This window comes from Bidens hawaiensis, unplaced genomic scaffold (genome assembly GCF_021521415.1).
Source record: "Bidens hawaiensis isolate Kalapana, Puna unplaced genomic scaffold, B.hawaiensis_p1.1 tig00014824_1, whole genome shotgun sequence".
Taxonomy (NCBI): Eukaryota; Viridiplantae; Streptophyta; class Magnoliopsida; order Asterales; family Asteraceae; genus Bidens; species Bidens hawaiensis.
The window spans coordinates 66,052-78,176 of NW_027492307.1; the positions used below are offsets into that span (position 1 = coordinate 66,052).

A 12,125-nucleotide genomic window follows, 5' to 3' on the forward strand; every position below is an offset into this window, starting at 1 on the left:
CTCGTTTTTTCCTCAGTTTCTCGTCGAATCTCATCGCATCTGTTTTTCAACTTCATCTCGTGAGACTGACACTGTGCAATTGCAGCAATTGCAGATGCTAATGAGTTAATGGCGGTTTTTGCCCTAGCTTCCGGAAGCTTCTCGATCTGATCGTTCCACGTACTTAACAGTGACGTAATCTTAGGGTTTTGAGGCTTTAGGTTGTTATGTACAGCGTTTAGGTTTAGTTTTAGCAAGTTGTTGAGTGATTTGATGTATTCCTTCTGGTGTAGAATTAGGTTTTCGAACTCCGAGCACCATTTTGTCACTTGAAGATGAATTCGCTCCATATTTTTCGAATTATTATCAGTTGTGTTGTTAGGTAATTGCGAGATTTTGATGTTGTTGTTAATTAGCCTCTGCACGGCTGTCGATTGCTGTGCATGCTGCTCTCGCATGTTGCTCCACATTTCTTCCATCCTGCGCGTAAGTTTTGATCATTAGTAATTGATTTTGTAGCATTTTGTTATTGTTTGAATCTGTACTTACTTTTCTACGATTTGAACGAGTTTCAGATACAAGTGTTGATCGCGAAGGCGATTGATCTCTGTGACGGTTGAATCTATGGACTGCATTTCAACAGCGTATGCTGCTTGCAGACAATTTAAGGTTGCTTCTGTTTGCTTCAGTCTGTCACGCCTAACGCCTCGTTTTCTTTGTTTATTGAGGGATGCCATCTTTTTCTGGTATTCGTGTTTCATCTTTTCGCCATCCTGTTCATCATCATTACACTTGACAGTTGTGATACATTCATGACACATTTACAGGCGAACCAATTTTGGTGAGGATCCCATTATGATCCGAACCAAATTAATACTTCTCAAAACGAAATGTTTTGACCCAACTCCAAATTTGACATTGATTCGTTTTGTTATATAGGATATGGATCAAATGTTGTATTTTAACCATTAAAACCTATTGATTTTAATAAGAAACACACTTTGTTTACTGTTTAGTATATTTTTTGTAAAACTTGCTAATTATGTATAGTTTTTTTAAAACTAGACAAATATGAACTCAGGCCATAAAAAAGCTGCACTGTTTTGACTATTTTCCTGTTAGGGTAATTGGATGAGACCTGGGCGGAAGAGCGGAATAATCAGCTATAGTCTATAGAGATGAAAGGGATCGGGAGAGACATTTTTTCAAAGAGACGGAAGAGGCTATAGAGACGAAAGGGATCGGGAGACTTTTTTTTATCATAAAGCTCAAGCTTGGTTCCTGATAAGTTCATTATTTTAACTCCAGACGGGCTTGTTTATTATTATTTAATTATTTAATTTTTCATATTTGTTTATCTTTATATTTAAAAGATAAAATATATTAATTTTATTTATTTATTAATTATAAATAAAAGTTATATATATATATGTATTGTCACAAAGATTAAAATATAAAAATTTAAAAGGCTGCATACCTTCACTTGATCATATAGCTTCTTCTCCCATGCTAGCATCTTGTCTAGCAGGGTAGCATGAGTTTCTTTCTCTTTGGAAGAAAAATCGACCTTTCCGCCCTTAAGAACCCTCACGATAGAATGCCCAATTTGGCCTGAAACGAGCATAAATTGATATCAGATAAAAAAAACTTTGATTAAGTTTCAAACTACACAATCCAAAACTAGCAACAACATTTTTCGTTATCAAACATGTTTGTAACCAAATTTGTTATATGAAAATATATACTTATTTGGGTGGCTTGTTTCAACAAAATGCACAGTTTTATTGAAAAAAAAGCTTAATACTTGGATGTAACGCTACCATTGACATCCAAGCCAAACTTAAGAACACCCTTCCAAAGTTCCAATATCATGAACCCGAAAATTATTTTGAAAGAACTATAAAACCAAGAATCTAACAGAACATAACAGTTAAAGTCAAGTCCTGGTTTGGTTCTTAGATTTTATCGGGCCGATTAGTTTATGCACAATCCTCTCCACTCCACCCAATAAATTAAAAACCATATGATCATTCATATATATATATATATATATATATATATATATATGATACCTTGATTATCTGCAAAACCAGAGTGGTAAAGCAACTTATTGGCCTCATGAACGTGTAAAGCTTTGTATGCACTATGTGAGGTTTCCATAAAACCATCACCAAGCTCTCTAAACACCTTCATTAAATTCACATTCTCCGTATCTCCCAGCATGGATGGTGGCAGCTGCCCGTCACCATGTGCACTTGGATTCTCAATGCCACTTTCAGTTAAATATTGCATTAACTCTATAAAAAAATCCCAGGCCAATATGTCATTGTCATCCGGTGGAGATGGCAGCGGAGACTGCAGTGTCGGAGGGTGGTCATTGGGAGACTGGAGCTCTGATTGTGCGTAATCACAAAGGGCGGTGCCAGTATTGTTGAGGGTGACAGCGTAGGCGTAGTGGGCGGAGACAAAGGCAGCATAAGCCAAGACTGATTGTTTCATGCAAGCTGTTCTTTCTTTGCATTGTTTCACAGTTGATATGTTGTCGATCTTTGATTCTGAACATCCCATAATGAATGCTGTTTATTATTGTTTTGATGAGAGAATTTGGGTGCACACTATTTATTTGGTGTAAAAGATGGATGCCGGTTTTTGATTGTTAGAAAACGACGACGCCAAAAAGTAGAATAGAAATAGAATGTTGTAAATCCAAATAAGCTTTCAACCTATACATATATTCTTTTAACTTAAAATAACTTTGATTCGGCCCATTACTTATTTTTGCCTATGATATCATTGTTGAGACTTGTGAGGCAAGTATTTATTTATTTATTTTCTCTATATATCACTCTTACCGTATATATCATTCTTACCATTTATGCTCATGTTCTTTAGGGTACACAAGACTTTTAATTAAGTTACTAATAATTATTCTGTTTCCTTATTTTCTTTCGAATTATTGTTAAGTTGCCTATTTTATGCATTGTTGAGAAAAAGAATTAAAAAAAAAAAAATTAACAAACCATTCCAAATATGGTTTCTCTTCATTCTTTTGTTCTTCGAGCCTGACCTACTTTAAAATAAAAACTCTAAAATGAGTTGATTGAAGAGAAAATAAAAGAAATTCATAATAACTGGTTGATTAAATAAAAAAGAAAGAAAGAAGTTATATTAGATTAGTTAAATAAAAGAATAAATGAAAAATAACTATTTTGATAAATATTTCTCAAATCATCTATTTTGGTAATAAATAATCTTTCCATCCCATTCATTTTGGTAAAAAAAGACTCCTCTACAAGAAGATTGACCATCTCAATTCGGTCTCTGAATGAAAATATCATTGATAAAAACCAATTTGATATGATCAATCTCTAGATAGATTTAGCCTTTTGTAGTGTAGACAAACACTCCTAAGAATAAGATGAAAGCAAGAAAGGCTTTTGTAACAATTTTTCTCTTCTTTTTCAAACATAATGAAACTTCAACAATATTTAAACCCAAGAAATTTAAAAGATAAACCTAAAGAACAATTAATCAAAGAGATAACTTGTTGATGACTGACAAGTACAACTGCGTTCCATCTTTATCTTCAATTTTAATCAATCATTCGAATTAATCACTCACTAAAACTTGAAATGATAATAAAAACCATGTTATTGTCAATGATGTGTTTATAAATAAATGAAAAGTTCACTTGAATGTATAAAAACGAACGAGAAACTTGTTGATGCTCCCTCAATTAGTTAAGTGACCATAAGATTTGTTCTTGTTTGTTCGTCACGGACTTCTCGTCAAATGGTTCACAAGAGGGCAGCTCTGCTTGTCTAAAGAACAAAGTGACATAGCAGCCGGTTCTAGCACCATCAGGTCCTATGGTTTACTCATTGGTCATTACTAAGTAAACAGGCCAAAACTTGTAAGTCAGGTGGTGAAACTAATTCTGTTTCAAATTATAGATTCTTTTTCTTCTCACATACTTGATTTTCCAGAGCTCTAAATCATGTCCTCGGTTGTAATTAATCGCGTACTGAGGGATCCTTGTTAGATCAATGCGTGTGCCCACAAAATAACTTAATGATCCATTGTGAAGCTCATTGTTTTCTGCATCATCTATTTTGCCAACCAACCATCAGAAATCAATCCTAAACGAGTTCGGGTCAAAAATCAGTTAACCTGAAACAGGTCTGGGTCAAAATCAGTAGGTCACGCTGCCCTACAAAACCTTTTTTCTTTGTCCATTGTTAATGAGTTAAATATATTTTGGAAAAAAACTATATTATTACAATAACATAACCTTATTTGATATAGTGATTCACTAGGTTTTACCCATTTGACCCGTTTCTTTTTTTGTTGAATCTTTTAGCTTAATCCATTTTAACAATGAAAAAGCATAAAAACCGAATTAACAAGTAAATGAGTCTAAACGAAAAATTACCTATTTCATCCCTTACGTGACTTCGGAAATGTGAATAACCATTCGCAACAACATCAAGATCATCAATGCTAAAATTGTATCGCTTTTCAAGAGCCAAATATAATACCTAAAATTAGATCAACATATTACTATCCATGGATGTAAACAAAAACAACGGTGAAAGTTGAAACCCTGATTAGCGAACATTTACCTTTTCTAAACCATGTGACATTAATCTCTCTAAAGTATGGAATAATGCATCAGTGAGGTCATCACTGTAAATCACATCAGCAGCTACCAGCAAAGATGCCCTTTTTAGTTCTTCAAATTCTGATTGATTCCAAGCATAACTAGATTCAAAAATAAACTTTTGAGTTTGAACCACTGACCGGTTTATGAATAAACAGGTTGAACTGAGTTAAATTTTGCCTATAAAAGGCCAAATGGATAAAAATAAAAATAAATTGGTTAAAACAGAAAAGGGCCGAGCTGGTCGAGTCACCCGGAATATATTTAAAACGTATAAAATCTACTAAAGCGTTTTACACGATAAAGAAACAAACTTTACATTTTTGTGTGATCTTAGCAACCAACTTCAAATAAGATTCAAAACAGAAGCACTTTATTACCGATTTAGCAACCAAATCACGGCTTATTACTAATTGTAGCAACAAATGAACCTGCTTAATACATAGTTACATATTACATACAGGACATTTTTTGTTGAATTTTTTAAATCCCTAGTGTATATATAAGGCATGTGTCATGTAATGTAAAATTTAACGGTTATAATTAAAAAAACATCATTTTCTCAAACTTGTAAAATAAACTCTTTTTCTATATTTTTTCACAGAAGCAATTTTTATATATGTGACATCATATGTGGCAATTGGCATGGCATAAACCAGTTACCAATGTCACATCAGAATGTTAAATTTTCACGTAAAATCAGTTAAAATGATGTTGGTTTCCAAAATTGGTAAAAAGAATTATAAGTTGGCCTCTATTTTGCACCTGATTTAAAGTTAGTTGCTATAATCAATAAAAAGTGTAAAGCTTGCTTCTATTTAGGAGGTATGCTATTTTATTAATAATTTTTAAACCATCAAGCATATATAAAATTCAAAAGAAAAAAGAAACAAGAAAGTGTTTGTGGGTCAGCTCAACCCAACCTGTTTTGACCAGTTACACTACCCACTTGACCCACTCAGTTACCACCTCCACTTACAAGTAAGGTAAAATGATAATGTTTTCACCTTTGAGAAGATGCACAATTGTCTTGCGTAGGTGGCCATGAAGCCTTCCAATCAAGTTCTCGTACATAGACAGAGGTTTTAGATGGTAACAATGTTGAATTAAGATGGACATTGGTAGCACAATTTTCAAGTATCTCAACCCCATGATCTATCACATGATAATAAGAATATAAGCATTAGGAATACATATGTGAGAGATCGTAAATCTATGTGCATTGTGCATAACTGCATATGCATATGTACCTGTCAGAAAGACTGTTTTTACGACCCGTGCAAGTAGCATACCAACCAAGCCTAACAAGGATAAAAAAATGAAATCATGTAATGTAAGAAAAAAAAAACAGAGTATACAAAGGTAAAATAAGATTAGATATTCAACCTTATTTACCAAATTTGATAGCCTTTTACTCTCACTTCACAAAACATCTTCTTTTTTCACAAAAAAAATGTTTATTTGTTAATCTATTAATTACTTGCATGATCAGAAATTCTGCCAAAAACTTGAACGTCTGGTTATGTGTCTATTACACCTTTAAACAGTAAAATAGACCTGTATACGAACCAAACATTCAGTGAACTGTTTGACGAAACACATGTTTCGTCCGTTTAGTTACTCTCGTGAACATTCATTTAACCCATTTAACTATGTAATTTTATAATTTTTTTAGGTTCATTTAACCCGTTTATGCTTGTCTGTGTTCATATATATTCGTTTATGGTTGTTCAATTATGTTTATTTGTGTTCGTTTATGTCGTTTGTTTGTGTTCGTTTACGTTTGTCAACTGTGCGTTTAGAATCTTAACAAACGAAAACGAACATGTTCATCTTCTTAACAAACAAACATGAACAAAAAATCCATTTGATTATTTCGTGTTTGGTTAAAACTAAATGAATGAACAACTTCAGTTCGTTTACAAGCCTACAACATAAACGAAGCATATCCAAACACTATCTTCTACAACACATTTGATTTAACAATTTGTTATCTGATTAAGATTACTCAATTACCTGTACCAGCACCAAGTTCTACTGCTACAATCCCGTTTAACTCAGATGAAGTATACATCTTATGCAATACAAAATCACAAAGTACTAGTTCGGCTCTCCAAACCTGAAAAAAAAATCAATTTATATCATCCTAAAAGTTCATAATTGCATACATATTCTTTTACATCAATAAAAACATTATATTTAGTAAATCGACAGTAAAATAAATATATAAATAAATTCAGTTACTTATAATAATATAAATTTCTTACCTGCAAACCAACCTTTGGAATTGATGAGGTGATGTTGTGTTGAATAGGCACATCAAATTTGTGTTTTGAATGTTCTACAAACAAGACAAGATGGATTATTTCTTTAAAAAGAAAAATAGGAATTGTAAACAACAAGGCTATTCAACACAATGGAGCCTGAGCTTGTATAAAAAACGGGCCTATAACTTACACCCCTAACTAATGAAAAAAAATGGGTAGTGGAAAACTGACTGTTGCGTCTGGGTAAAGCAAGATCACCATCATGATCCAATTCCAAGCTGACTTCGTGGTTGAGTTTGGAATAATCAAGAACCTCCTCATATTTGGCTTGAATGTAGCCAACATCTACAATCCATTATGAACACACATTATTATAATCACCAAACCTCAGTATTAATATTTATATTTTAAACAAGTTAGATTAAAAAGAGTAGTTGTTATTATGGATGATAATAAACCTTAACCTAGTTGTTGTCCCTTTATATAACTAACTGAAGTTATTAAAATGAAGTGACGGTTGACTAAGTAGTAGTATTGTGAGAGTTGGAATGAAGGTTTGAGTTTGAATTTGTAAATGGAGATATAAATAATAAAACTAGTATTGTAAAGAATGAGTTGGATTGATTTAGGTTATGAATATATATATATATATATATATACCTGGTGGAATTGAGAAGGTGAAGTGAGAAAGGAAGGATCCATTGAAGTTGGGCGGACAGCCTAAGTGAATCTCGCTCATTACTACTACGTCTTTCTCTTCCGGCGACTGTGACGGTGTTTGGGTGTTTTCTCCCTCCATTGTAACCAACCCTGTTCAGGACAAAACAGAAATACTTATGCTAAATGTTGTTTGATTTTCTTCAAAACCGGTATAGAAATATGTACACCCACAACCACCAAGTGTTTGACCAAATTCTTATACGAGGCGATGCTGGTATTCATACGAGTTGTATAGCCTATACTACTCGTATAATCCTCATACACCCTCTTTACGCTCGTTTTGGATCAACACCCTTCTAAGACCGTACATACCAGCTTTTCAGATGTGTACGCAACTTTTTAGATAGTGTTTGACTAGACTTCAGACTTATACGAGTAGTATAAGCTATACGACTCGTTAGTTCAGTGTACCATGTATGTAAAACCCGTGAAGGACCCGTTTTATACGAGTAGTATAGTTTATACGACTCGTACATGCAGGGTAATTATTTGACACGATATAATATTCTGCCAGTTATTTGAGACGATATAATATTCGGTAAATTATTTGACGCGAAACAACATTCCACCGTTAATTATATGACACGACATAATATTCTAACCAATCAAATATATATAGAGCTTATATAGTTTCACTGCATAATATTGTTTATGTTATTTTATGACGATATTGTTTTTAACAGAATGTTAAATTTATTTTCAGTTGTTTTCGTTTGTCGATGAACTTAAGGACTGGGCGTAAACGATAAGTCGTGAAGTTGGTGTTGTCGTAGTAACCCAACGGTCGAAGACAATAGCCGGTGGAGAAGTCGTTAAAGTTTGGCTAAAGTGTGATCATGGCGGGTCATACAATTGTACTGCGACAGTTAGGCGTTCTGGTACAATTAAAACCAGTTGCAATTTTAGCTTAATTGGCAACTATTTGCGACAATACAATGGTTGGAGGTTGCGGGTGGTTGATGATTGATGTATGTAAAATTATACATCTTTGTAGCATCAAATAATCTCTAAAAACTGCAACTTCTATCGTATAATATTGTTAAAATAACTACTTATCATGTTAAAATGTATTTGTAAGTAAATCCAAGCCTCAAACGAAGAAACAAATGAAAAGACAAAGAAAAATTGAAGAAAACCAGAAAAAAAGAAAAACACACCCCCATGCTTCAGAGAACATAGGGATGCGCTTCAGAGAACATGGGGTTGTGCTTCAGAGAACATGGGCTATGCTTTAGAGAACATGGGGTTGTGCTTCAGGAAACACGGGGCCGTGCTTTAGAGAACACGGGGTCGTGCTCACCTTTTAGAACAGACAAAAATCTACAAGAAAAGACAAAATACTGGACAGCTGGACACGGGGCCGTGCTTCAGAGAGCACGGGATCGTGGTCACCTTTCAGAAAATACAAAAGAAGATATAACAGACACCCAAAAACACGGGGTCGTGCATCAGAAAGCACGCCCCCGTGGTGAGTCATCATGTACAATCTGATAGAGCATTTAATGCGATTGGACACGGGGGCGTGCCTCATGGAGCACGGGGCCGTGTCTGGTTGCCCAGACAACCTATAAATAGAGGAGCATATTGCACTCATTTGGTGTGCTTGAAGAAAACATTATATATGGGTTTCACTTATAAAAACACCCACATTACACTCTTGTTGAAGATCTTGTGGAGAGTTTGAAGGCTTGGAGGCTATCATCATCATCATCATCATCATCATCATTAAAGAAGGAAGATTCATCCACATTTGGTTACATTGTTCTAGGTTGATCATGTGTTTGTTATCTTCATCTCTTTTAATGTTCATAACCATGCTCATTATGAGCTAAACTCCATTTACCATCTAATTTCTATGAAGAAGCTTTGTTTTACTTGATGATTATGTTGAATATGTGATTTAGTTTGGTAAAGTACATGGTTATTTTGCAATTATCCTTTGATGAATAAATGCTTTATCACTTTAATTTAATACATTAAGGTTGATGACTAATAATCATTCATGATTCACTCATGTTATTGGAAACTAGAAATGGTAAAAAGAATACCTTGATAACTTATTCAAGATAAAACATGGATCTTTATATTGTACTTAGAAATGATAAGATATAAGTTATGATCTATTTCTCTAGTTTTGATAATTCTGAAATAAGATTGTTAACACGATTGCTTAGGTTATCATGCTACTTAAATAAATCATATGTTAATGGAATGTGTAATTATAACCAAATTAAATAATCAAGGGGAGTTTGTGTGAGTTAACTACAATCACCCGAAGTTGTTAGAATTGGTATTTGAGAAATCGAAATCAATCATAATCTTTCTACTTTACTATACTACTTGCCTACTTAAATTGACATTCTCGTGGCATTATGAGATTAAGCAAGGATGGACTTGAAAATACACATGCTACTTTCTTTTATGTCATAGAATATGTTCACTTAGAAATGAAGGACTATTCTATCATATATTATTAGGGAAAGTTTATCACATGTTTACTTAATAATCATCAAGGAAGAATGAAGTGGATTCTTGATCTTAGATGGTAACCTTCATATAACGATTTACTCATTTAGAATTTCTCTTCCTGTTACCTACATATTATATATATATATATATATATATATATATATATATATATATATATATATATATATATATAGTAATTCTATTTTATAATAAGTTTAAAATCCAACCCCAAAATGATTAAAACTCTCTGATTAAACTAAAACAAGGATTCATTATTAGAAATATCTGTGTCCACGGATCGATACTTGGTTCTTACCAATACCATTCTACATATACGATAGGTATACTTGTCTATTTTTTGTGTGTTTAGTCTTAGTATAAATCACTTTTATAAATTTAAAATACGATCTTGTGCGAAAGCTAAATTTCCCATCTTTTATATTTTACCACACCGCAAGCACACATCAAGTTTTTGGCGCCGTTGCCGGGGACATGGTACGTTTCTAAGAACGATCCAAGTTTTAATTTAATAATTGTTTATAATTGTATAAATTTTGAACTTTTATTTTATTTTCTTTTTACTAACTATTAGATTAAGAATTATTTTTGTTAAAGGCTAGCCTAACCTTTACTTTTATTTAACTAACCATTACTTTAGTTTTAACTTTTACTAACCTATAGTTTAATTTAACTTAACTTTAACTAACCTGTAGTTTAATAGTTTAAATTTGATTCAATCCCATGTATGTCCTATACATTCGGACCTCAGCTTGTTTCTCTAATTTCTGAACTGGAACGACTTTTTCATCGACGAATACGTAAATGGACTGCAGAAACCGCTGAACCAATCAAAGACGAGTCAGTATACGCCACCACATCAAGAGAACATCAAACCGAAGAAATGATGGAAGCACAAAACCATGAATCAAACATGAGCCAATATGCCAAGCCAACTCTCGAAGGCTACGACAATGGAGTGGCTCCACCCGATATCACCGAACATTTCGAAATCAAATCAAACACCATTCATATGGTGGAAAATTCAGTTCAATTTCATGGTATCCTCAACGAAGACTCTCTTTCTCATATATCTCGATTCTTACTAAGCTGCGGAACCTTTAAAATTCAAAACTGTTCAGAAGATGTAAGGCCCCGTTACCGGTAGCCCTACTTTCGTGTTGGATTTACTCATAAACACAGTTCTAATATCAGAGTTAATTAAAACATTCGCGGAATATAAAAACTTTCATAAAACATTTCATAACAAAACACATCTTGTCTTAAAACAACATCTTGTCTTTCAAAATAAACAAAACGTTAAACTTAAACGTCCTGAGTCTTCCGATGCCAGCCTCTTATTCAGTGCCACGTGTCTCCTCAAGCGAGCTGCCTCATCCTACTCACCTGCCTGCATACTAAAAGTCAGCTACGCTGAGTGAGTTCTAGTTAATCATACATTATACAATACACACAAACTTATATTCTTTCATTCATACTTTCATACTTTCTTACTTTCTTTTGTATTAACTTGCTTTCATATCTTACGTTATAAAGAGCATTACGCCCTACATTCCTCGAGTATTATTAGGGCTCGGTACCCTCCTTCCTCGAGTATTATTAGGGCTCGGTACCCTCCTTCCTCGAGTATTATTAGGGCTCGGTACCCTCTTTCCTCGAGTATTATTAGGGCTCGGTACCCTCTTTCCTCGAATATTAGTAGGGTTCGGTTCCCTAGTTCTCGAATATTAGTAGGGTTCGATTCCCTCCTCGTTACCATACAACCATACATCATACCTCGAGTATTATTAGGGCCCGGTACCCTCTTCGTAACCATACAACCATACAACCATCCTTTCCTTCTTTTATTAACTTTATCACATTCATACACATAAGCATACATATCATACTTACCTTATACATAGCGTTACAACCTGACAGTACGTGCAATATCCGAAGATCGTTCACGTAACATCAAGCAATCATTCATACATTTCACATTATTCACATAAGGCATACACTTATCTCTTAGG

At 33.7% G+C, this 12,125-nt stretch overlaps 1 protein-coding gene across 1 annotated transcript; it reads right to left on the reverse strand.

The window, feature by feature from the left end:
* Positions 1-3,910: 3,910 nt before the first annotated feature.
* LOC143547735 (uncharacterized) lies at positions 3,911-7,705 on the reverse strand. The gene is made up of 9 exons (XM_077039089.1): positions 7,567-7,705; positions 7,138-7,251; positions 6,907-6,980; positions 6,656-6,758; positions 5,890-5,940; positions 5,647-5,794; positions 4,602-4,740; positions 4,412-4,517; positions 3,911-4,086 (listed from the first exon to the last, which is right to left on the reverse strand). The coding sequence occupies exons 1-9, from the start codon at positions 7,703-7,705 to the stop codon at positions 3,911-3,913; spliced, it is 1,050 nt and encodes a 349-aa protein (XP_076895204.1).
* Positions 7,706-12,125: the final 4,420 nt, after the last annotated feature.

What these genes read in the sequence shown, in the direction of transcription:
- LOC143547735 (XM_077039089.1), bottom strand. Translation starts at nt 7,705, where the DNA reads ATGGAGGGAGAAAACACCCAAACACCGTCACAGTCGCCGGAAGAGAAA. An exon ending in AGAACTTGGTGCTGGTACAG is followed by an intron (nt 5,941 to 6,655) that starts GTAATTGAGTAA and finishes TATCCTTGTTAG; the next exon opens with GCTTGGTTGGTATGCTACTT. An exon ending in TCACGTAAGGGATGAAATAG is followed by an intron (nt 4,087 to 4,411) that starts GTAATTTTTCGT and finishes TTGGCAAAATAG; the next exon opens with ATGATGCAGAAAACAATGAG.